Source organism: Hevea brasiliensis, chromosome 3, assembly GCF_030052815.1.
Source record: "Hevea brasiliensis isolate MT/VB/25A 57/8 chromosome 3, ASM3005281v1, whole genome shotgun sequence".
Taxonomy (NCBI): Eukaryota; Viridiplantae; Streptophyta; class Magnoliopsida; order Malpighiales; family Euphorbiaceae; genus Hevea; species Hevea brasiliensis.
The window spans coordinates 113611347-113638937 of record NC_079495.1 but is presented as its reverse complement, the minus strand read 5'-3'; the positions used below and the strand labels follow the sequence as shown (position 1 = coordinate 113638937).

The following is a 27591-nucleotide window of genomic DNA, read 5'->3' as shown; positions in this document are numbered from 1 at the left end:
AAGTTTTCACTCAAGGAGCGTCAAGCAGTACATCAGCTCCTAATCTTGCCTTGCCTCCGGCACCACCAAAACCATGTTTTACTCCTCATGAGCATTTTAAAATGACTTATGCCGGACCTACCACTAGTACTACTCCCCAGGTTAATCTTCAGCCCGTCGCTGCCACAAAATCCTCCTTGTTTGAGAAAGAGGTCGAGTTCATAACTCGAAGTGGGAGGTGTTACGGGAACGAAGAGAAAGAAAAGAGAAAAGGGAAAGTAAAAATGGGAGAGTCACTGAAGAATACAGAAGAGGAGGTTGAGAAAACGGAGGAAGTAGAACCTACCGGGCATAAAGAAGAGGAAGAACTGCTGCTCCAAATAATGAAACAGAGTAAATACGATGTGGTGGAGCAGTTGAGAAAGACACCTGCCCGAATTTCATCATATCACGATCCCGAGCTCGTAAGTGCACCGACAAGCCTTGCAGAGAATCTGGATCGAGCCTTTGTAAACCCCGATATCACTCAGGCGCTTTGAGAAGATAGTGGGACAAATCCAGGCATCCAGTTTTGTTACTTTCTCGGAAGACGAGATAGACCCAGCGGGTTTAAGGCACACTAAAGCTCTGCATGTAACAGTGAAATGTAAGGGTTGTATAGTAGCCAAGGTACTTATTGATAACGGATCAGCTCTCAATGTACTGCCCAGTGCTACCTTGGCTAGATTGCCAGTTGACCAATCAGATATACGTCAAAGTGCTATGGTGGTAAGAGCCTTTGACGGTACCAGAAGAGAAGTGTTGGGAGATATTGATTTACCACTCCAAATTGGCGCATGTACCTTCAACGTCACATTCCAGGTGATGAATATTGAACCGGCCTACACTATGTTGCTGGGGAGGCCGTGGATCCATTCTGCGAACGCCGTTCCCTCAACTCTGCACCAGAAGATAGAATACATTATGGACGGCAAAATCATCACTGTAAGAGGAGAAGAAGCCATTTTGGTCACCAAGCCACAATCACTCCCTTATGTGGAAGCGGCTGAGGAGTCATTGGAAAGCTCCTTCCAGGCCCTTGAGTTACAAGAAACCAGAAATGAAGGGGCTATGGCTATGGTAGCCAAGATAATGTCGAGGAGTGGGTACGAAGAAGGCAAAGGCCTAGGCGCCACATTACAGGGAATCGTAGAACCCATACTGGCTATCCAGAAGGTAGGCCGTTGTGGTTTGGGATATGAGGAAGATGTCCTTATGGATGGGCGATTCTGGATGAGGAAAATGCTTCGGGATCAAAGATTTGACCAGAAAATGGGAAAAAGGAAGGTAGTCCTGAGAATCGCAGAGATCTTCACTAAACCGGTCATTGAAAATCCGGCAGATGTGGAAGAATCACCTGATGAACCATCCATTGATGTCGTCCACCTGGATTCCTTGTATGAGGCTCTGGTCTCGCCAATAGCTGAGGGGCAAGAGCTAGACAACTGGACAGCAGAGGACATCCCTATACTCAATCTCGAGTAAAGTACCTTTGGTTATCTACACTTGATCATTTTGTCCATGGTGGCAAGTGTAACTCTGTAAATGGACCTTTTTCTTATGGCATAAATATTAATGAATTAATAGCGCATTTTAAATCCAATTCTCTCTTTCTTTCCTTTTGAATTCCATCCTTATAATAGGTTCTATTTTCATTCATTCAAGACCATTCATCAATTAACACCTAATAATTCAATAGACTCAGAAATTCCTCTGGTTAATTTTGAAATCCCCATGACTGCCATTACTTCAAGTGAATCTGAGGAAGATCTTACAGAAGAAAGAGGTGAAAAGGATGAACCTTCCCTAGTGCCTTGTGGAGACAAAACACGCACCATAAACTTAGGCACTGAAGAAGTAAAAAGGGAGCTTAAGATAGTGGAGAGTGAAGAATCGGGAGACATGATCAGTTTGCTTAGAGAATTCCTGGACGTATTTTCCTGAAGCTATGATGATATGGTTGGTTTAGACCCCCAGATAGTGACGCACAAAATTCCCCTTATTCCGAGGACAATCCCTGTGAAGCAGAAACTAAGAAGAATGAATCCTGACACACTGCTCAAAGTTCGGGATGAAGTCAAGAAACAGTATGATCTTTGGGTTCACTGAAGTAGTCAAATATCCCCAATGGATAGCTAACGTTGTCCCGGTAATGAAGAAGGACGGGAGAGTTAGGGTGTGCGTTGATTACAGGGATCTTAATAGAGCAAGCTTGAAGGATGATTTCCCTCTCCCCCACATTGATGTGTTAGTAGACAATGCTGCGGGATTGGGCAGGTGTTCATGCATTGATGGGGCATCTGGGTACAATCAAATCCCAATGGATGAGGAAGACAAAGAGAAAACTGCTTTTATCACTCAATGGGGAGTATTTTGCTATCGGGTCATGCCTTTCGGGTTAAAGAATGCCGGTGCTACCTATCAACGTGCTATGGTCACATTATTCCACGATATGATGCATAAAGAAGTAGAGGTGTACGTGGATGATATGATCATCAAATCTAGGGGAGAAGAGAGCCACGTGCAGGTGATGAGGAAAGTATTTGAGAGACTCAGGAAATATCAGTTGAAACTGAACCCTGCCAAATGCATATTCGGAGCTAGGTCAGGGAAATTGTTGGGATTCATAGTGAGCGAGAAGGGAATAGAGGTAGATCCAGACAAGGTTCGAGCTATTCAAGAAATGCCATCCCCAAGAACAGAAAGGGAGGTGCGCAGTTTCCTGGGAAAATTGAACTACATATCAAGGTTTATTTCCAATCTCACTGCTAAGGCCGAGCCTATTTTTAGACTGCTCCGAAAGAACAACACTACTCAATGAGATTCAGTTTGTCAAGAGGCTTTTGAGACAATCAAGCAGTATCTGTCAAGCCCACCCGTATTGGTTCCACCCGTGGCGGGGAGGCCTCTGATCCTGTATATGGCAGTCCAACAGAACTCGATGGGATGTGTTTTGGGACAACATGATGATACTGGCCGAAAAGAGAGGGCTATTTATTATCTGAGCAAAAAGTTTAATGATTGCGAGTCGAGGTACTCTTTCCTAGAGAAAACTTGCTGCGCGTTAGCCTGGACGGCAAATCGCCTCAAACACTACATGTTGAATCACAAGACATGGCTCATCTCCAGGATGGATCCTATCAAATATGTATTCGAAAGCTCATTCGTGCCAGGCAGGATAGCCAAGTGGCAGGTCATACTCTCCCAATATGACATAGTCTATATGACCCGAAAAGCGGTGAAGGGTAGCGTGATCGCCGACCTCCTAGCAGAAAATCCTATCCAGGATTATGAAGCTCTGGATTTTGAGTTCCCTGATGAGCATATTAATGAAGTAGACTGCGAAGAAGAGGGGCCAGCCGATGTATGGGAAATGTATTTCGACGGAGCTGTCAATTTGTCCGGCAATGGAGTTGGAGCCGTATTGATATCCCCGGATGGAAAACACTTTCCGATAGCTGTCAAGTTGAGATTTGACTGCACCAACAACGTCGCGGAATACGAAGCTTGTGTGATGGGTCTACAGGCTGCCATCGAAATGAAAATCAGGAAGTTGGAAGTATACGGAGACTCAGCCCTGATTATTTATCAGGTCAAGGGAGAATGGCAAACTAAGGATCCGGTGATCCCTTATCGTAAATACTTCATCGAGTGATTAAGAAATTCGAAGAAATCTCTTTCACTCATCTTAGCAGAGACAAGAATCAATTTGCTGATGCCTTAGCTACTCTAGCTGTTATGGCTCAAATCGAAGAAGGGCAGATAACTCAGATATTAAAGATTAAGACAAGGAATGAGCCAGCTTATTGCTTCATGATTGAAGAAGAACCTGATGGTAAACCTTGGTATCATGACATCCTGTTTTACTGCAAAACCAGAGGATTCCCTTCGGGGGCGAGCAAAAACGAAAGGAGGATGATTCGGAGATTAGCATTGGAATACTTCCCCAGTGGAGAAACCCTATACAAGAGGAGCCCCAACGGCGAATTGTTGAGATGTGTGGATGCAAAAGAGGCGAAGAAGATCCTTTTTGAGACTCATGAGAGAAATTGTGCAACCCATGCCAATGGGCACATGATGGCTAAGCAAATCATGCGACGTGGGTATTTTTGGACTACAATGGAAAAGGATTGCATCGAGTATTTCCCAAAGTGCCATAAGTGTCAGATTTATGTAGATCCGATAAATGTGCCACCTCACAAGTTGTTCAACCTTGTCTCACCATGGCCCTTCGCAATGTGGGGCATCGATGTGATTGGTCCCATCAACCCTAAGGCATCCGATGGGCACAGGTTTATCCTGGTAGCAATCGACTATTTTTCTAAATGGGTCGAAGCCACGTCATACGCCTATATTACACAGAACACGTTTCTCAAATTCCTCAGAAACAATATCATCTGCCGGCATGGTCTCCCCAATGAAATCGTCACTGACAACGCCAAGAATCTCAATGGTCCAAAGATTCAGAGATTGTGTGATCAATACAAAATCCGACATCTCAATTCCTCCCCATACTGTCCCCAGATGAATGGAGCGGTGGAAGCCGCAAACAAAAATCTCAAGAGGATAATCCGAAAAATGACGGTCACATATAGGGATTGGCATGATATGCTTCCCTACGCTCTTCACGCATACCGGACTTCTATAAGAACCTCAACCGGGGCAACTCCATACTCACTGGTTTATGGGATGGAAGCAGTATTACCTATTGAAGTTGAAATTCCTTCCCTAAGGATTCTGAAGGAATCAGGGATTGATAAGTCAGAATGGATCCAGTCAAGGTTGGATCAGTTAAACTTGCTGGATGAGAAAAGGTTAACAGCAGCATGTCATGGGCAATTATACCAGAGGAGAATGGCTAGGGCATTTGACAAAAGCGTTCGCCCATGCGAATTCCAACCCGGGGACCTGATTCTGAAGAAAGTGCTGTCGAATCAAAACGATCCCCGGGGCAAATGGTCACCAACCTACGAGGGACCCTATGTGGTTAAAAAGGCATTTTCTGGAGGAGCCTTGATCTTGACCCACATGGATGGTGAAGAATTGCCAAGACCTGTGAATGCTGACACCGTCAAGAGATACTCTGCCTAAAAAAAAAAAAAAAAAGGGTGGGAGTGAAAACCCGAAAGGGCGCTCCCAGCAAAATGTGTGAAAGAAGGCGAAAACCCCGAAGGGGCGCTTTCTGTAAAATGAGTGAAGGATGAAAACCCGAAAGGGCGTCCTGAAAGAGCGAGCCTAAAAAAAAAAAAAAAGGGGCTAGGGGTGAAAACCCGAAAGGGAGTCCCAAGAACCAAAATGGAGAAATAAGGAATGGGGCATGAAACCGAGGATGGAGAAGAAACCGTCACGACATGAGGCTTCAGAGAACTTGAAATAATGGCAGTTAAGGGATTTCAAAGCCAGCCACAAGGAATATGTGAGATCTATCCTTGTACCCTTTTCCTTTGAAACTCTATCTTTGTTTTTATTAAAGCTATAATAAAGTCATACTGCTCCTATGTTTTTATCTTCCCTTTATACTCACTCTTTAACATTATCTTTCTGCAATCTCGTTATTTAATGCGCTATTAATCTGTTAAAATTTTTTGCCATAAGATTAAGATTTGACAATTGATAACCTCACGTACTTTACTATGAGATTTGCAGGAAATGACCTGGAAGAAAAAGGGGGGTAGGAGTGAAAACCCGAAAGGGCGCTCCTAGCAAAATGTGTGAAAGAAGGCAAAAACCCCAAAAGGGCGCTTTCTGTAAAATGAGTGAAGGATGAAAATCCGGAAGGGCGTCCTGAAAAGAGCGAGCCTAAAAAAAAATAAAAAAAAAGGAGAAAACTAAAGGTGAAAACCCGGAAGGGCGCTTCTAGTCATATAGACGAAGGGGAAGTGAAAACCCGCAAGGGCGCTTTTCGGGAGAAAGTCAAAAAAAAACAGAAATGGGGCATTTGAAGAAATGAGGCCATAGGTTAAGTCTTGCAACTCGTCCTCCATTCATCATTGGCCTTCGGGATTCTGTTAAGTACACTTCATTGGGGAAGAACTTCTTGTGTCCAGATTAGGCTTGCTTTGTAAGTGCAATTTACATTTCTTGTTATCAACCTCTGGTTCCTTGATCTAAGTTGATTTTAATTTCCTGCAATTTACATTTCCTGTTATCAACCTCTGGTTCCTTGATTTAAGTTGATTTTAATTTCCGGCAATTTACATTTCCTGTTATCAACCTCTAGTTCCTTGATCTAAGTTGATTTTAATTTTCGGCAATTTACATTTCCTGTTATCAACCTCTGGTTCCTTGATCTAAGTTGATTTTAGTTTCCTGCAATTTACATTTTCTGTTATCAACCTCTGGTTCCTTGATCTAAGTTGATTTTAATTTCCTGCAATTTACATTTCCTGTTATCAACCTCTGGTTCCTTGATCTAAGTTGATTTTAATTTCTTGCAATTTACATTTCCTGTTATCAACCTCTGGTTCCTTGATCTAAGTTGATTTTAATTTCCTGCAATTTACATTTCCTGTTATCAACCTCTGGTTCCTTGATCTAAGTTGATTTTAATTTCCGGCAATTTACATTTCCTGTTATCAACCTCTGGTTCCTTGATCTAAGTTGATTTTAATTTCCTGCAAATTACATTTCCTGTTATTAACCTCTGGTTCCTTGATCTAAGTTGATTTTAATTTTCTACAATTTACATTTCCTGTTATCAACCTCTGGTTCCTTGATCTAAGTTGATTTTAATTTCCTGCAATTTACATTTCCTGTTATCAACCTCTGGTTCCTTGATCTAAGTTGATTTTAATTTCCTGCAATTTACATTTCCTGTTATCAACCTCTGGTTCCTTGATCTAAGTTGATTTTAATTTCCTACAATTTACATTTCCTGTTATCAACCTCTGGTTCCTTGATCTAAGTTGATTTTAATTTCCTGCAATTTACATTTCCTGTTATCAACCTCTGGTTCCTTGATCTAAGTTGATTTTAATTTCCTGCAATTTACATTTCCCGTTATCAACCTCTGGTTCCTTGATCTAAGTTGATTTTAATTTCCTGCAACTTACATTTCCTGTTATCAACCTCTGGTTCCTTGATCTAAGTTGATTTTAATTTCCTGCAACTTACATTTCCTATTATCAACCTCTGGTTCCGTGATCTAAGTTGATTTTAATTTCCTGCAATTTACATTTCCTGTTATCAACCTCTGGTTCCTTGATCTAAGTTGATTTTAATTTCTTGCAATTTACATTTCCTGTTATCAACCTCTGGTTCCTTGATCTAAGTTGATTTTAATTTCCTGCAATTTATATTTCCCGTTATCAACCTCTGGTTCCTTGATCCAAGTTGATTTTAATTTAACTTATGTGGCCGATCTCTAGGTCACTAACTTAGGTATGCTTTAGTTCCCTAACTTCGAACACCTAATCATCCAAAATACGGGTCTAAATCTTTACATAATTCCTACACGGGAAAATTTTTCCCTTTAATAGAAATTATGTAAAGAGGGGCAACTGTCGACACCATATTTTGGCCGATCCCCAGAATCAATAAACTTTGAAACCGATCCCCAGTACTAAGTCTCCCTTTGACAGCTAACCACATTTCCGATCTCTCTTTGCTAGATAACCACATTTCCGATCTCTCCTCACAAGGAATTGAATCAATACTAAGTCCTCACATCAGTCAAAGCCTTACCGGTCTATTAAATCACTCATCGATCTCTCAAACCCATTGTCGAATCTCCTGACCAGTCAAGTATATTCCTGATCTCTGTTGACAAATGAAATTGAACTGACACTAGATCTTTGTTACCATTTTTGTTGCCGATCTCCCTTTCAAAAGTTTAAGAATAATCAAAGGTTCTGTTCCGGTTTAATGATGATCCCGATCTTAAATGTTCAAGCCAAATTTCTAATTTTAATCAAGTCTCGTTTAGCGGTGGTTCCCTACCGATCTCATGCTCATTGTGTTTTTCGATCTCTCACACTTAGGTTAATAATCACTTTCAGTTATTTCAACATACGGGAGCAATTGGCTAACCCCATCCCTATTTATACTCGTCCGAGCATTTAATGCTCACGATGTTCCAGGCACTGCATCGGTTAGCGGGACTCGCCAGCTGTTCTGACACATCTCACGAATATTCCAAAATTCCATAAGGAGGGACCGGATAGTTAGGGATCGGCTAATTAAAAACGATGTTTGGAAGTATGGATCGGATAAAGACTGTTCAGTTGGGAACCAGATCGGAAAAACACTTCAGAGATCGGAAGCAACAATAATAAAATGATAACTGTCAAAATAAAATTTTATTTCCAAAAGCCAGATTACATCATTTGGGCAATCCCAAGAGATCGGATTACATTTTCAAAAGTCAAATTACATCATTTGGGCAATTTCAAGATATCAGATTACATTTAAGGACCTGACTACATCAAAAGCCGATCTCTAGCGATCAGCGGAACATCCCATCTAAAGAGCCTATGTCAAAGCCCAGGCTGTGACTGATCCAAAGGATGTGTTCGACCAGAAGACTGGCCGTCGACATCGGATAGATGTACAGCTTAGATGGCATTGACAACGACTCTCATGAGAATGAGAGAGATCGTCACCGGTATTACCGCTCAGAACCGAGCCGCTGTCGGAACACCCAGTGTGGAGGAAAGTTGCTGTCGGAACACCCAATGTGGAGGAAAGTCGCTGTCGGAACACCCAATGCGGTGAGAAGCCGAATAAACTTGGAAGGGCAACCGTCAAGGGTCGGCGGAACATTAGCAGTTTTCTCAGCCAAAATCGGTTTGCCGGTTATACCGATCGAACAGCTCGAGATCGGCACGATCAAGGTCCTCGACCCGGATCGGTTAGTTAGTCCAGTTCTCTCACCATCATCAGATAAGGTCATCATAATTCCTCGATCACTGGGATCGTAAATTTTCAGTCGGGGAATAAAGAGGTCCATCAGAAAAGGATCAAAACCCACAATCATGGCCGGAACTTCTACCGGAGCAGCTAGAACTGGAAAGTAAGAAGGAAGAGAGGAAAATCGAATGAGGAAAGTCTCTTCCGTCAGGGGTATATATAGGGGAAAATCGGGCATTTATTGCTAAGCGCAAAACGAAGCGGACGCTTCGGGAATCGAGGAGAATTAATGCTTTGACCAGACAGGGCCTGATTAAGGGAAATATTGGAATAATAGAGATCGAAAGAGGGGAGACCGGTATGAATGATCGGAGAAGGATCATGTTAAGAAGATCAGAAAGGAAGAGAGAGCAGAAAACAAAAAGAATAAGGCACCTATCGCCGTCGCCATGATCAGAGCCGAGGTAGTTAAAGCATTGCAGGTAAAATCTCAACCGCAAGCCCCAGAATTGCCCGCATTCTTGCGGTGCGAGAATATGTCATGTATTTGTACCTCCCAATCTCCACCATTGATCCAACTTGTAAGGATGAGCCCAGGGCCCTTGGATCAAAGAAGAAGATGACAAAACCAGCGCCTTTCACTCCTAGCCCTTGGATTGCCCCGGATAAAAGAATTTGGGACCGTCAGATTAGAGGAGGAAAAAGACAAATATTCTGAAGTGGATCTCTACCGTCTATTCTGATTCTCTTTAATTCTTGAGCTTAGGATTATGTCCTTTGAAATCTTGACCCTCCATCTCCCTCAAGATAGATCCTGACCCTTCAAGGGGAACACCCGGTCCCTATAAATACCTGCATGAAAAACTGTTTAAAGGACGGACAAAAAAAGGGGGAAGTTACTATAGCGGAAGAACTCTGAAATTTAATTCAGATCGTTACTCTGCTTTCATAAGAAGAACTTTTGGAACCAGTTTTCTGAAGTGTTTTCTTAAAAGATTTTGAACACCGAAACTCTCCATTTTCATTTCGTTCATTATCGTAGCGTTCACATTTTGATTCCTGGTTATCTTTATTTTCATCTCCATCGTCCATACTCAATCTCGTTTAAAACTCGGGTATGATTCTGACTCGATTGCATATTGTGAAGCACTCTTTGTTCCAAGGCGAACCTTAGTCTCCCGGCTATCAACTTGCAATCTTATTGCGTTTTGTGATTCTCAGTTAGTTTACTAGAATCGACTCCTTACAGGTCAGTATTCATGTTGCCATTTTATTAAGTTTAGTTCTTGTTTTACGCATTTCCATTCTTCTTTCTTTACGTATGTTATTTTCTTTAAGTTCATATCACGCTAGAAAGATACAGAGAAAGGTTGTGCTCTAGTTTATTTCCGTGTCGATACCTTTGTTAATCTTTATTATTTCTGAGCGTAAGTCATCTAGTTCCAAGCGATGCATAAGTGGTTGGATGAGATGTGGGTAACGGCAACTTAAGAGTCCTTTTGAAAGAATGAAAGGTCTGAATAATAAGCCTGGAAAACGGTAAAGCTGAGTCACTAGAATGACTCAGTAGGTCATAGGGCAAGACGTCATAAGACAGAGTAAAACCAAACCCTGGATAACTAAATGGAATAGATCGGCTACCAAAAATGCTGGTGAGGCGACCATATAGGAAGGTCGGAGGATTCGGTTTGGCATCCCCTGCCATCTAAGGTACCAATAAGTTAAAGAAGTCTTGCGGACTTCGACACCTTTGAACGTCAGAACCCTTAGCCTTAGGCCCTCTCGATAGGTGAAATTTAGAGAGATCGAAAAAATCCTTATCCGACTACCATTTAATTAAAAGAGGTCGGAGGAGGGTTCTTATCTGATTCTTAATCTAAAATTTTAACAAATATTTTAAAGGAGATCGGAGGAGAGCTCTTATCTGGTTCTCAATAAAAAATTTTAATAAATTTTAAAAGAGATCGGAGGAGAGTTCTTATCCGATTCTCAATCTAAAATTTTAACAAATATTTTAAAGGAGATCGGAGGAGAGTTCTTATCCGGTTCTCAAGCTTAAAAATTTTAATAAATATTAAAATAGATCGGAGGAGAGTTTTTATCCAGTTCTCAACCTAAAATTTAAATGAATATTAAAAGAGATCGGAGGAGAGTTCTTATCCGGTTCTCAATCTAAAATTTAAATAAATATTTAAAAGAGATCGGAGGAGAGTTCTCATCCAATTTCAAAAATTGGATTCTAATAAAATAGCCCTTCAAACAAAACTAACATACAACAGTAACTCACTAAGGTTGTCTCATTTACTTATGTATCTGGGTAATCCGAATTAGTGAAAAATCAAATATTCCTTTCGTCAAAAGGATTAACATTTCCATTCAAGTCCTCCTAACTAATTTATAAAGAGTGCGAAGTTAAATCTACTTACCCTAATTAAGGGATGAGGTGGGTTGCCTAACACTTTCCCCACCCGTTTACGGACCCCGAACTTAGAATCTTTGTTTTGAAGTGGTTTTATTTCAATTTATCTTCACAAATGGTTTTCTTTAGTTTCCCTCAAAACTAAAGTGGCGACTCCTCATTCTTTTCCACTTCGGTGAGGGTTCGTTCAGGCGACCGCAAAACACCTTGCGACAGTCACTTTATTTAACTGCCGGTAATCAATACACAAGCGGGGAGTGCCATCTTTCTTCTTAACAAACAACACAGGCGCTCCCCAAGCGAATGAAGCCCTTGTCAAGTAGTTCTTGCAACTGCACCTTTAACTCTTTCAATTCTGCTGGTGCCATTCTGTATGGTGTTATGGAGATTGGATCCACACCAAGCATAACATCAATCTCAAACTGCACCTCTCTTTCCAGAGGTAGTCCTGGCAACTCATTAGGGAACACATCCGGAAAGTCACATACTGTAGGGATGTCCCTCCATGCTGGACCCCTCACATAGGTGTCTACCACATTGGCCAAATATGCTTCACACCCCTTTTTAATCATTTTCCGGCTAATGGAGCAGAAATTATGTTAGATGGCAATAACTTGCTCTCCCCATGTATTACCATATCATCATACTGAGGGACACCAAAAGTGACTATCTTCAGTCTACAATCAATTATCGCATGATGTCTGGCTAACCAATCTATGCCCAAGATGATATTATAATCTCTGAATGGCATTTCAATCAAATTAGACCGAAAAATATGTCCTTGGATCACCAAAGGACAATCCCTATACAGTCTGTTGACCTTGACCTCTTGTCCTAGCGGACTAGTTACTAGCACCTCAAAATCCATTTGTATATACAGAACAGCAAGACTATCAACGATGCTAGCACTAACATAGGAGTGGGTATAACCTGGATCAAATAGTACAAATACATCTTGATCAGAGACAGAGAATGTACTAGCCACAATGTCAAAAGTCTCAGCCTCTTCTCGCTGTCTCATTGTGTAGACCCTAACGGAAGCACTACCTTGTTCTGATTGATTTACTGTACCCTGACTACCTGAGGTGCTACCCCTACCTTTGCCTCTGCCTCTGCTAGCTGGTTGTGAACCTCTAGTGGCAGAACTCTGTATAGACCCTTCTGCAGTAGTAGGAGGTGGCCCAACTCTACGGGCACTAGTACCGTCTTTAGCGAAATGCCCCGTATCCCCGAAGTTAAAATAGGCTCTCAAAGCCCAATAACATATCCCACTATGGGTCTTGCCACATGTCTCATAAGGGCGGGGAGGGTGAGAACTTTTGGTTATCTGCTGACCAAATCAAGGGGGTCTCTGCCCAGAAAATCTTCCCCTTCCAAACTTTTTACCTTTGCTTGGTCCCCCAAAGTTCTTTTTTTTTTTTAGTATTGCCACTGGAACTTTGATCCGCTGAATTTTCACTTTTTTGCTTTTTCTGTTTTCTCTATTTTCTCTTTCACTGGTGCCCCTTCTGACTCAATTCTTTCTAACTCAAGTGCTTGAGAAATGGGTTCAGAGAAGTTATTATGTCTGAATCCAACCACTTGAATCCTTAGACTAGGCTTCAAACCGGTCTCAAACCTCTTACATCTTTCTTTGCTCGTAGCAAGTAGGCAACCGGCATAGTGGCTCAGGCGGAAGAACTCCCTTTCATATTCTACTACTGATCTGCTTCCTTGTTTCAGACTTAAGAGCTCCTATAGCTTCTGGTCCACATAAGCATTTGGGACGTATTTTTGTCTGAACTCTCAAAGGAAATCATCCTAAGTCAGCACTGAAGGTTCCATCAAACTATGGGGGATGGTTTTCCATCAATCATACAGATCCCCCTACAGAAGTGACACTGAATACTCAAATTTTAACTCGTCTGTGCAGTGCAGTTTCTTGAACACTCTATCCATTCTCTCCAACCACTGCTCTGCCTCTAAAGGGTCCACTGTACCCTTAAACTCTGTAGCCCCATACTTAATCAGCTTGTCATACTGTCTGGCTGAAGGCGGAGGCTGCACTATGGGTGTCTGAAGTGGAGCTTAAGTAGGCATGCTTTCAGCCATTTGTTGAAACATCGTAGCCATCTGCTAAGCAAATTGAGCAGGGAATTGCGGCATTGGAGGAGCTGGTGCAACTAATCCACTCACATTTTGAAGGGCTGGGGCTTCCCCTTGTGCCTCAGCCTCTACGGATTGCTCAACCGAGCAGTCCCCTTCTGCCATTTCAATTCGAGTGTATTATATCTCCTGAACAAATAACACAAGGAGATTTTCCTCCGTTAGTTCATATTTATAATGTAATGCACTGTATGTATCAAATAAGGACATTGAGCAGTTGTACTTATCAAAGAAGCTATGCAAATTCACAAGTCAAAACATACTTTAAAAACCAGGCTCTGATACCACTAAAACATGTCACACCTTACCCCTCTGTAAGGTATAACATGATCCCATAGTATATTTAATGAATCACCGAACTTCGCCTACTGATAACCCATTAAATACACTGCAAAGGATTTTGAAAACAATTTTATCTTCTTTGAAGGTAGTGAGGACTTTTAACAGGTGTTAAAAACTTTTATTTGAAGTATAAAAGCTAGGTAAAATTTTTTATCATTTTTATTTTTCTGAAAATTTTGAAAAAATTTAGGCAGAGTGCCGTCTATATTTGAGAAAAACCAAAAATTTTAAAACCTGTAAAAAGCACTTCCAAATGATTTTCAATCATTTCACAACTCCCAACCTCCAAATAATTTCAAATCAATACAATCAAACACAATTCAACTCAAAATCCACAATTCACAATATTTTCAAAACAATTACATAAACTCATACTTATTGCATTAAAATACTTAATTGTACATACACAAGTTTAATTTACAGATAGAAATTTCAAAAATAATAATATTACAAAGTTACTGTACAACTGCTCAAGATCAATTACAAAACATACATACAGTCATATACATCAAAATAAATATGCACAAAAGGGTATAAATTAATACCCGACAAAAATCCAAAATGTAGTACTATTGATCTTTAGCAACTTACTCAGTTGCTTTATCAATCTCTCTACCTGTGACAACAACGAAAAGTCATCGCTGAGTACAAATACTCAGTGGTGCACAACATAACAAAAATACCACTTTATATTAAATTAAATCACAATTAGCCCCAATTCAATATTGAAATTGGTAAACATATACAAAACATAATTGTAAAATTTTAATTAAAGAATTTTTCGCTTCAGAAGTCTCAAAAAAATTTCCATAAAATCTCACAATCATATCATGCCATCAATATATTTTTTTCATCTCAACAGCCAAAGGCTTATGAGGAATACCAAGGCTAGCTAGCTCAAATCTATGGGTACCCATTTAATTTTTTCCTCTACTGGCACACACCTCAACATTTCAGCCAGAGAGGGAATACAAAACTATTTTCTCCCACTAGTCAAGCTAGTGAGAAATTCAAACATTTGGTTATGATACTGTGGTTTCAAACTATTTTAACAATTCTCTAAATATTAAAATGCCAACCATACACATACAATTTTACTTTCTCAACAGTTTGGGTCAATAGCACATTTTTCTTTTCAATCAAAATTTTTAATACAAATAAAGTTACAAATTAATTTTCACAATTCATTCAACACAAATTGCAAAGGAAAATTCAAGGAAAATTTATATGTTGTGCACAAACCTCTTACGAGTCGCCTCTTGGCCTTGACTCAGTATTTCTTTGTCTTTTCCAGTATCATTTTCAACTGAAACACACAATTTACAATGTTTCAGTATCAAGTCTCATAATAATTCTAACAATTTATTGCATATTTATTTAATTATATCCTTACATAGGCTTAAAATGGCATTTTTCTAGACTTTACATTTTAGGGTTACTATTCATGATCTTATTCAAGTCAAAATGTTGACTTTTTCATACTAAATAGATATGATAATTCTAATTATTCCCACATATCACATTTTAAGCGACATTTATGTTGGCATTGATTGCCAATTGAATTTCTAAGCTCCTTAGGTGAAATTCAAAAAATTTAGTTTTGAGTCACTTATTTCTACTATTCCATTGGACCTTCTACAGTAGAAATTTAGCTAACTTCCCTTCATCAAAGTTTTTCCTTAGTGTTCTATCTTTAATTCTCTTTTTGAATCACTCCATTTGGAGTTTTATAGCTCAAGTTATGACCAAAATAGTGGTTATTGTTCATGTGACTATTCACATGACTGTTCCAGTTCTGATAGATTTATTGATCCAACTTCGCTTAGCAATTTGATCAAGTTAAGTCCATAATTTGGCCTAAAGTTCTTCATATGAAATGTTCTTATATGTTTAAGGTTTCCATTGGTTTAAGAATCACCTAAATTGGAGTTTTCTACAGAGAGTTATGGCCTTACAAAATTTACTGTTTACGTCAGCACACTGCAGACTCCAAAATTTCATCTTCAGGTTCAAGCCAAATTTTAGGCAATTTCTTGGCAGTTTTTGATTTAGGTCTCTTCATGAAAATTCTAGCCCTATGTCTTAAGTTTCATTTCCAATTGGTTTTACACCAATTGGAGTCGTGTAGCTCAACCTATGGGCTACCAAACACACTAGACTCAGTGTGTAAATTCTAACCTAAGTTCAAATTTTAATTCCTTCAATTACTCTCACTAACCAACATAAATTCACATTTAACTTACCCCAAATGACCATAATTTAACATTAATACTTTCATAGTACTGGTAGCATAAAAACTCCTAATTTTTCAAACCCCTAGTTTGTAATTTTTCTCATTCTTATCATTTTATTACATCCATTCATCAACCCTAGGTCAATTCACATTCAATTCATGCTAAGTAGTCATAATTTAACATTACACATATTAATTTCACTCTCTAGCACCAAAGCCCTAATTTCCTCATGAACCCTAATCTTCCATAATTCAATTTATGCAAATCTCATGCAATTTCTTTACCCCAATCATGCATACTACTTCAATTTAACTTGAATTTATCATTAATTTAACTAAAATACATCAAACCCTAATTTTTTTTCCCAAATTGGCCAAAATCACTCCTCTTCATTCTTGCATGATTTTCATGCTTTCTCGTGTAATTTTCCCATAATCAACCTTAATTCAAAGCTTGGACAACTAATCTAGATGAAAAGAAACTTACCTCAATTGTCCAACTTCAAATTTTCAATTTTCCCTTTCAAATTCTTTATTCTTCTTACTTAAATCCTTCTATCAAAGAGCACTTTGATATTTTCTACTTTTTAGATGGAGAATCCATGTAAGAAAAGTGGAGAAATCAGGAGTGGAGGGAGGTTACAAATGGGAGAAAATGAAAGAAAAAAAGAGAGAATGGGAAGAGAGTGGCGACAATGAGAAGAGGAAGACAGAAAATGAACTTTTAAAAAGTCACTTTCCGCTGCCGAAGTGTCCACTATCGATTGCCGAATTCCTCTCTGGACAAAATGGCTTTTAACGCTTAAAGAATGAACTTCGACAACCAAACTTCCCACTTTCGGCTGCCTAAATACTCTCTGGTCAGAAAGTGTCAAAAGGGCGCTTAGACTTCGGAATTGCGTAACTTTTCGACCGGAACTCGGATTTTCGATCCGTTTGAACCGTTGGAAAGGTAATTTGATAAAGTTTTCAATGAAGACACTTTCAAAAATAAATTTGCATTTCTCAAATGTTAAAATTTTATTTTAGTCCCCCATTAATCAATAAAAAGTTACAAGTAAAGACACTATTCAGAGCCCGGAGGTTTAGAGTGTTACAATTATTAAGTCAAATATTTGTATCAAGGTTTACATAAAAATCCATTGAAATGTGTATAATGAGTTATTTTAATGTTCTAAATTAATTACAGATGTATTGTTCTCAAAGTAGTAACTCATTTATTATAATTTAATTCATTTAATATAAGTTCAACTTTATATGAGAACGAGATTTACAATAATTAGATTATATGTATATATCGAAATTTATATAAAATTAATTAAAAATGTGTATAATAAATGTATAAATTTTTATATAAATATTTGATGTAATAATTATGAAATTCGTTTTCATATCTTTTTTGTAATAGCTACATATCAAAATAAAAAGCAACACTTTTATATGAAGTTTTTAAATCTTAACCAACAAGTTAGGAAGACTCATTTATTAATTAAGCTAACCTTTAAGTTCTTTTAGGAAGAACTATTAATAATGGTACTTCATACCTAACACATCCAATAAATTTTTAAAGGAAAGTCTGGTATTGAGTTTGGCAGGTGATTTGATTTCTCTATGAACATTGGATCTTGCTCAATCACCTACGCTGAGCTTTGGGGCTTGTACTAAGAGCTGTAATTGGCTTGGCCCCTTAATAATTGGCTTGGGACAGGGCTTTAGGCAAGTCTGGTGCTAGCTGAATGCGATAATAGCTCAATATGTGGGATAAATTACAATGACCATCTCTTAATTTGTATAGTGACTTTATTTAGCAATTTATTTTTTTTATTTATTGAAAAAGTTTAATATAGGCAATTTTTAACTTTATGTCAAAATTAGCATATAACTTTTAATTTAAGCTGAATTTAGTTTAAAAATTAAAATTATAGGTTAAATTTCTTGATTTAAATAAAAAATTTAGAAATTTATTTTCTTTATTTTAAAATTAAATTTATTGATTTTTTGATTTAAATTTTAAAATTAATAAGCTTAATTTTTTTTAATTTTTTAGTTAAATTGAGATTAAATTAAAATTTTTTTATTAAATTAAACAAAAAATTTAAAATCAACTAAATTAAACTTTTTTAATAAATATAAGAATGTAATTGAGCTTTAAACCATTTTATTTATGTCACTCAAGTTTAACGTATTAAAATAAAATCTCTCAAGTTTAATTTTATTTTTTTAAAAAATTCCTTCAACTTGCTATTTGCAGATTTAAATAATATTAAAATATTATTAATTAAAATAAATTTATAAATTATTATTATTTATTAATTTTTTATTTTTATGTAAGAATTAAAATATTTATAAAATATCATATATCAATATAATATTACTTTAAAGTTTAAAATTTGTTATTATTATATTATTATTTTTTCATATTATTAAAATTTAAATTTTAATTAATAATAAATATTATATATTTAATAAATTTAATTAAAATAAAATAATTTTATCAATAATAATTATTAATTAATTTAATCTTAAAAGTAAAAAAATGATTAAAGAGTAATTTTATTTTTTAATTTAAAAATTTACTATTTTAAAATTAATGAAATTTTTTATGAAATAAAATTAAATTGAATAATTTTATTTTAATAAATTAAAATAAAATAATATATAAATTTAGGGATCGTTGGTGTTTAGTTGAATTACTAACAAATAAAATTTTCATAATTGTTATATTTTGTTTTAAAAATTAAAAAAAAATTAACACTTGATATAAAAATCTTCAAACATTCACAGTATCCCAGATATTCTTTCTGAGTAGATACCCAAGATATTCCTGTTTCAAAGAATTTTTTTTTTTTTTTTGCACTGTTATTGTGAAAAGATTATACTATAATAACGATGATTCTAAGAATGAACTGTAAAATTAAAAAAAAAGAAAATTGTTTTATTTTTTTTCTCCATCATCATTAGCAAATTTATCACAAATTATAAATAAAAAATAGAGACAACGTTTGTCTTAACAATTTTTTTCTTTTTCATTTCAACATGTCAAAATTTGAAGCATTTTTATTTTAGTAAAATCATCTATATCCTTCAGAAAGTTAGCCAACATTTATATATATATATATATATATATAGCCTACTTTTAATTATAAATCTAAAAGAACTTGACCCAATTATCATGTTCAAAATTTCCTAGAAATTTTATCAATACGCAGCAATCGCCTTACTGAGACCATTAACATGAGCTGATTTTATTGATCTAATATACATTTATAAAGTAATGATTGTATTGGAATTACAAATAAATTATCACAATAAAGAGGCAGACATCCATTCATATTAGCTTTTGCCTAAATTTCTCCTGTATCATATTCAGGAACCAATTCATCTTCCTGTGAATTTGCCAGTTACCTATTTGCTACACTACCCATGTTTCTGGTTTACAAGCAGAGGCAGCCCCTAACAGTTGCTAGACAATGGCAAAAGTTCCAACCTCCAAACCCTTCCATGACTGCCACTGCAATTCTTATGGAATACATATTTTTAAAGTTAACAGGCAACAGCAAGCATACATTTCCTTATCATCTGTCAATATATCAAAGAAATGGAGGGAAAAGAAAAGAAAAGAAAATAAAAACTTCATACTCATCACCAACCCCTGAGAGGTTCAGACAATTCGTCCCCCATAAATGAAAACAACTTGCAAATTGTAAGCAATAACATCTAAAAGAAATCGAACTCCAGATAATTGTCAGAACCTTTTTTATCAGGAGCAGCTGCAGGGCCAACAGCTTTTTCACTTGTTGATGGTGGCGCAGGTATCTGTTCAATCTCAACTGGCTTTGGAATCTCAGGAGGGGTAGCGCAGCGTATCAATGCCCAATTCACACCTTCAAAGAACGGGTGTTGCTTTATTTCTGTTGCCCCTCTCTTGTAAGCCAATCTATGCTGTGGTTCTTTAACAAGCAAACCCCTTATAAGATCCTTCGCTGCAAAACTGACAACTGGTGATTCTGGAAATCGAAGAGGCTGGCCAACAACATTGAATAATGTGGCCCGATTCCCAGAACCCTTAAAAGGAGTTTTACCAAACAAGAGCTCATATAGAAAGATCCCAAAAGTCCACCAATCCACAGCACTTCCATGACCTTCACCCTTTATAATTTCAGGTGCCAAATACTCATGGGTCCCAACAAATGACATAGATCTAGCATCAGTTGGCTCAGCTATTAACTCAGGCAATGGACTCACTTGATTTCCAAGTTCACCTTTGGGTTTTCTCTCCTTCTTAGACTTGCTAGAAAAAAGGCGAGGTGAAAAGCACGTTGTAGGAGCCACACAAGATGGCTGGATGCAGGAAGGCTCAATACAAGAAGGCTGAACACAATAAACTGGGTTCTTTCGCAATGGCTCAGACTCAAGAGATGAGGTTTTGACAAGAGTGGGGCTCACAGCACACCGGAGAGAAAGGTCAAAGTCTGATAGCATTATATGCCCATCTTCCCTCACAAGGACATTTTCTGGCTTAAGATCGCGATAAATAATCCCCAGCATATGAAGGTATTCCAGAGCTAGCAAGACCTCCGCCACGTAAAATCTGCAAGTTAAAATTTATGAAGAAACAATGATCACTATCAAGCATTTATATAATTATTATTAACAAAAAAACAAAGGCAGCAGGTTATGAACTTTAGCTCAAAAGTTTTATCAAAAATGGGACTAACAGATTTGCACATAGCTCAATGTAACAAATTATATGAGAACATTGCAGCTGAAACCAATATATAATGTCATTCTGGTGTTACTGTTAATCTTTGTGCTTTGAACTCAAAATCAACTTGTATGATCATGGACTTATGCTTTATAATTCTAATTAAAACAGTTGCAAAATAACTATATTCTAATGATCATAAGCTAATGGAAGATATCTCTCAGAAATATACTGTCGCATATTTTAACTTCTAAGCAATATGGCATACGTGAAAGGCTAACCCTATCAGACAAGTATCAGAGAGTGACATTTCCAATTTGAACAACCACAAAAGTTCATGCGTCAGGAAACATCAATTGTACATTATCTTAATGCCACAACTTGACTCTTGCACTATCACATTCCAGGAATAGCATAACCTGACATGTTATGGGAGTGGAAATTACACATTACAAAGCAAAATAAGTTTCACAAGCACCTTCAGTTTATAGACTGGGAGTAGGACAAAGGTGTTGTTTATACTTCAAACAATGGTAAAAGAAGGGAAGCAGCATTTTTAGCTGAAGATAAGGACACAACTATGTGAATATATATTTATAAATGACAACAGAATCACTTCATTCATGCATTTAGGTGTAAGTTGGGATAAATCTACAATCATCTAACAAGACATCAGAGGTACAAGAATGAGATAGGCACACAGATAATGCAACTCCAATTTTAGATAAATTACAACAGTCAAAGGTACATCAACTGTTACTCTTCCAGACTGATGCAAGGCTATTAAAGACAAAAACTGCTAGATGCAAATTGTTTCATGGATCAACCATACAGCACTTTTTTTTTTGGTCCATCAGTAGCCTGCTGGCATTAGATTAAACAACAGGAGAGCACCTGATGTAGGAAATCTTAGAGATTTTAGGACTGCTAATTTCAGGAAAAAGTATAGGGAAAAGTTATATTTTATTTAGACATTTTATTTGATTTGTTATATGAGAAGTTATATTTAGACCTTTGAAAAGTTATATGAGAAACTTAGAACTAAAGAAGGGGAAAAAGATATTTATAGATTAGCAAGGAGGCAAGAAAAGAAATGTCAAGATCTCAATCAAGTTAGGTGCATTAAGGATAAAGAAGGAAAAGTGTTGGTGAAAGACGAGGACATTAAAGAAAGATGGAGAAATTATTTTGATGATCTCTTTAACAATAGTCAAAGTGGTAATAACGTGAACATAGACTACAGAGCAATAGAAAAGAATGTGAATTATGTTAGAAGGATTAAATCTTTAGAAGTAAATGAAGCACTTAAGAGAATAAAAGTAAGTAAAGCCTGTGGACCCGATGAAATAACAATTGAAGTGTGGAAGTGTTTAGGAGATATGGAAGTGGCATGGTTAATTAAATTGTTTAATAAGATTCTAAACTCAAAGAAAATACCTGATAAATGGAGGATGAGTATTTTAGTACCTATTTTTAAAAATAAAGAAGACATACAAAATTGCTCAAACTATAGAAGAATTAAACTCATAAGCCATACTATGAAGTTGTGAGAGAGAGTTATGGAACATCGACTACGTCATGACACTTGTATCTCTTCCAATCAATTTAGCTTCATACCCGATCGTTCAACTATGGAAGCGATCTTTCTCATCAGAAGCTTGATGAAGAAATATAGAGATGTGAAGAAAGATCTATATATGATTTTTATCGATTTGGAGAAGGCTTATGATAGTGTTCCAAGAGATGTCGTATGGAGAGTGTTAAAACAAAAGAGGGTATCTATTAGGTACATACAAGTGTTGAAAGATATGTATGAAGGAATAACTACTATTGTGCGTACAGTGAGAGGGGACACAAGAGATTTTCATATCTCAATTGGATTATACTAAGGTTCGGCTGTAAGCCCTTACCTTTTTACATTAGTTTTAGATGAATTGACGAAACATATACAAGAGATTATCCCTTGGTGCATGATATTTGCAGATGATATAATTCTGATAGATGAGACTTGAGAAAGAGTCAATAGAAAGCTAGAGCTTTGGAGAAGTACTCTAAAGTCAAACGTTTTTAAGTAAAACAAAGACAGAATTCATGCATTGCAAATTTAGTGAAGGCCGAACTGGTGATAGAGAAGGAGTTCGTTTAGATAGAGTGGCACACCCCAAAGTAATCACTTTAAATATTTCGGCTCAATCCTTCAAGTAGATGGGGGATGTGAGGAGGATATTAGTAATAGGATTAAAGCCGGATGGTTGAAGTGGAGAAATGCCAAGGGAGTTTTATGTGATCGCAAGATTCCCAATAAGTTGAAAGGAAAATTTTACCGTACAGCCATACGCCGGCCATTTTATATGGTAGTGAGTATTGGGTACTGAAAGAGTCGTACGTGTCTAAGATAAGAGTTGCTGAGATAAGAATGTTAAGGTGGATGAGTAGTCATACTAGACTAGATAAAGTCCGTAATGAGAGTATTAGAGAAAAGGTAGGAGTTGTGCCAATTGAGGATAAGTTGAGAGAAGGGAGATTGAGGTGGTTTAGTCATGTAAAGCATAGACATACGGAGACTCCAATTAGACAAGTAAAGCACATTAAGTTAGAGGATAGAAAGAAAAGAAGGGATAGACCTAAACTGACTTGGAAGAGAGTAGTACAACATGACCTAGAAGCATAACACATTTCCGAGGATTTAACCCAAAATCGTTTAGAATGGAGAAAGAGAATCCATATAACTGACCCCAAATTCTTGGGATAAAGGCTTAGTTGAATTGAGTTGAGTTTTATTTGATTTGTGATTCCTAATTAGAGTTGGAATTAGGGTTCCTAATCCTAATTTAATTAGGGTTACAAAACTCTATAAATAGGGCTTAGAATCTCTGTATAACTACAGATTTTATTATGATTATTGCCTATTGATTTTGAGCAAATATATTGAGAATTAGTTTCTCTTCAATTTGAGAATTAGTTCTCACCCCAAAACCCCTAATACCTATTGGTTCTACATCAACAGCTCTCCTCCATCCGGTAAAACTGTCCAACTACACTCTCAACGAGATTTCAAACCTACGCCTCCAATTTATCAGCCATTTTACATGCCACAACTATTCAAAGTAATAAAATTTTTTTTAATGCCATAACTATTAAAAGTAATAAATTTTTTCTTTTATTAAGTACCTTTATCAAATAATTGTTACCCATGTAAAGTCAATGTCTATCGATTATTAAAAAAAAAAAAAAGACAATTTCTTGCAGGTCTACTTGGAGGATTAGCACATCTAAGTTCTTGAAGTTCCACTACGTTATAATTGAAAAGGCACTTAACTCACTAATTTTAATTTTAATGTTACCAAAAATCCTAAAATGAAGATGGTAAGGGAGGTTTTCTACATTTTATGGAGACTGAAATTTCAAATTTTATGAAATCTAATCCAAAATCACCTAATGCCAGGCTTGTTACCAAGTACCAACATTTAGTAGCAAATAATCACATGGAAAATGCATGATCATTAATTAAAACAAGAAGACCATGATGACAATATGTCAAAGTTTGTTTATCATACTTCACTGCCTGCTCAAGAAAATGCTTCCCTGGCTGCCTCTGCCTAAGAGTGTGCAAGTCTCCTCCAGGGCAGAACTCCATTACCAAACATGAGAATTTTTCTGTCTCAAAGTGGGTGTACAGTGTTGGAAGGAAGGGATGGTCCAAAGATTGCAATATTTCCCTTTCTGTCTGAGCCCTAAGTAGCTTTTTACGACTGGCTAGAGAGCCTTTATCCATAACCTTCATTGCAAAATAACACTTTGTTCCACTCAACTCTGACAGATAGACACTCCCAATATCCCCACAACCTAACCTCTTGAGCAGTCTAAAATGACTCAAACCCAAAACTCCATCTTTTGCTCTAACAGCTTGGATGGCTTCCCATCTCAAGTCATTTGCTTTATGCGGTTTGCTGATACTGCTGCTAAAGCTGCTACATGTGCTCTCATCACTTACATCACTGCTTGTGCTCCCTCTACACATGCTGCTCTTGCCGCTCTCCACATAATCAACACGATCACTGTTCTTGGCACTTCCACTAGTCTTAACAAGACTGCTGGTTCCATCACTAACTTTGGCAGATACAGAACTGTTTTTAACACTTCCATACTCTGATGTTTTCTTCTCTTGATTAACAGAAACATCCTGTGAGCCTCTTGTCTCATTAATGTAAGAATCTGCTTCAGTGGATGCTTGTACAGGAGTAGTTAAGGAAAGACTTGACTCCAACGTATTAATCAATGAATCAGCAGTCCCTTTTTTATTAGAATTTGCCATTTTATTTTCAGAAGCTTCTAGCATAACTTCTTTTGGTGTGTTTTCTACTGACCTTGGCACTTGCTCATGATCAATAACCTCAGATTTGCTTGTCTTTGAAACCTTTGAAGGCAAAGACCGAAGAGTATTTGCTTCCACTCTTTGAAACCCAGATGGTTTCTGTTGTTCTGTTGAAGATTTACCAGTTTTTGATGCCATCATTTGACACAGAAGTTTCAAAACTACATTAGATTAAACCAAACCACTGCTCAGAACCCATTATTCAAGCATCATATAGGAATCAGTTGTCCAATGGGTAATGTTATCAGAATCTGCAAACAGCAACAGTTAATTCAGTTAAATACATAATGACAAGTTAAGATATATGAATAACATTTATATCAATATGCACTTATGTGTAAAAATGCAACGTCCTACTATCCAAAGAGGAAGTGATTTTAGCTGCATATGTAAAATCTATATGCCAACTTATGTTATTCAAGCAAAAACTAAATGATTGTATTACACACTCCAATTTTACATAGCCCAAGCACAGGTTAATGAGGTCAGATCATAAAAAAGAACCTACCAACATAAACTCCACAATGAAAATACAATTTCAACACAGAAAAAAGCCATAACTCCTTGAAAATTTGGCTAAAAATAGGTCAAAAACAAAAATCAAAAATTAAAAACAGCAAAAGAACATAAAATCAAATTATAACTCAGAAGTTTATTATTTCTCAGGAAAAAAATAAACACTAAAAGAAGTAAGATCGGGCGGCATAGCTAGCTGACCTAATACACAATCTTTGTCCCTCAAAAAAGTACATAAGACCAGAGCAAAATTTGAAACAAATAACTTTAAAAAAAAAAATTCAAAAATCAGGTAAAAGGATCCAAGGACCACCCAAGGGGGAAAAAAAAAAAAAGACCAGTCAATCCAGTTAGCTACTAAAGGAATGCAGTTTGCACACAGAGCTTAACTAATCTCAGAAAACAATCAAAACCTAGGTACAGGAAAATTTATCAAAGATTAATTCAGTAAAATCAAGATCTTGATCACGGAATCAGTGATTATAACCAAAGCCCACCATAGATCCAAGCAAATCGAAGAGACACAGATAACAAAAACAGGGGGAAAATGCAAAGCATATCAAGAGAAAGATAAATAAGAGCTCCAAAAGAAAAGTACGAACCTTGAAGGATCAGGAACTTGAGAGGCAGCCTTGTTTTTGCAGTGAAAGAACAAATTAAAAACAAATATAGAAAGAAATTAAGAAAGAAAGTGAATAAGCATTGTGGAAGGATTGAGCTGCAGGTAGCGGAATAAACTTGTATAGAGAAAGAGGAAGAAAGGGGAAAGCGGTGATTGAGAGAAAAAAGTATAGAAATGGACAGAAGCTGTGTTCCTTGTGGACTATTAGCCTATTAGGCGGAGAGAGAGAGAGAGAGAGAGAGAGGAGAGTCGAGAGTCGAGGCAAAGCTATAAAGGAAAAAGTTTTTTTGTTTGGGTAATTTATTATAGGAATAATTATTATTTAATTTTTATATTTTAATAAAAATTAATTATTTAATTTTTTATATTTTTAAAAAAATATTATTTAATATATATAATTTATTTTTATTAAAATTTTTAAATTTTTTTATTAAATTTTTTTACACAATAAATTTTAATATCAATCAAATTAATATTTAATTTTTTATTTTATAAAATTAATTAATTAATTTATTTATTTAAAAAAATATATTTTTATACAAAAATAAAAATTTTATTATACTGAGAATAAATTTAAATTTTCATTTTTTAAAATTATTCAAATATTCTCATTTAATTACTTGGGTAATTTTTTTATTTTTTTATTAAAAAATAATTTTTAAATTATTGTCTTAATTACTTGAAAATTTAAATGAATTAGTTAACTTTTTTGCACAAACATTTTATTCCATTTTCTATCAAAAGTTGAAAAATAGAAAGAAAAAGAGGGGAAAGGGTGTAGGTATAAAAAAAAGAAATATAAGAAAAAAATATAAAAAAAGGCAAGAGAGAAATAAAAAGAAGAAGAATAAGATGGTTTGAATATGAAAAAAATGGAAGGGGTTAAAGAGTAAATAAAATCAAATTATAAAGAATACCTAATATATTTTTAGAATTTAAAGAATAACTAATTATTTTTTTTTAAAATAAAAAGACTAAATAATAATTTGATTGACATTAAAATTTATTAACAAAACAACTAAACAGTTTATCAAATTAAAAATATAAAGATAAATAATATATTTTAAAAATATAAAAATTAAATAATTAATTTTATTAAAATATAAAGATTAAATAATAAAATTTTATTTATTAAATAATACTTACCAATATTTTAATTTATATATTTTAAAAATTAAATTATTTAATTTTTATATTTTACCTTTTGCAACATTTTAATCATTCAATCAATTTTTTAATCAAGTTGATATTATTAATAAAAAAAAACCCTAAAATATCCTTCAATCCTCACTCTCTTTTCTGCTGCTTTTTTCCTTAGCTTCTTCTCTCTAATCTTTCTAAACCCTTTCTCTCTCGCCTAATCTAACTC

General features: G+C 36.1%; 1 protein-coding gene across 1 annotated transcript; it reads right to left on the bottom strand.

The window, feature by feature from the left end:
• Positions 1 to 19304: 19304 nt before the first annotated feature.
• On the bottom strand, positions 19305 to 26460 carry LOC110652592 (serine/threonine-protein kinase D6PKL2). The gene is made up of 3 exons (XM_058144669.1): positions 26203 to 26460; positions 24267 to 25335; positions 19305 to 20595 (listed from the first exon to the last, which is right to left on the bottom strand). Exons 2-3 carry the CDS (start codon positions 25223 to 25225, stop codon positions 19722 to 19724), a joined length of 1833 nt encoding a protein of 610 aa, XP_058000652.1. The 5' UTR covers positions 25226 to 25335; positions 26203 to 26460; the 3' UTR covers positions 19305 to 19721.
• Positions 26461 to 27591: the final 1131 nt, after the last annotated feature.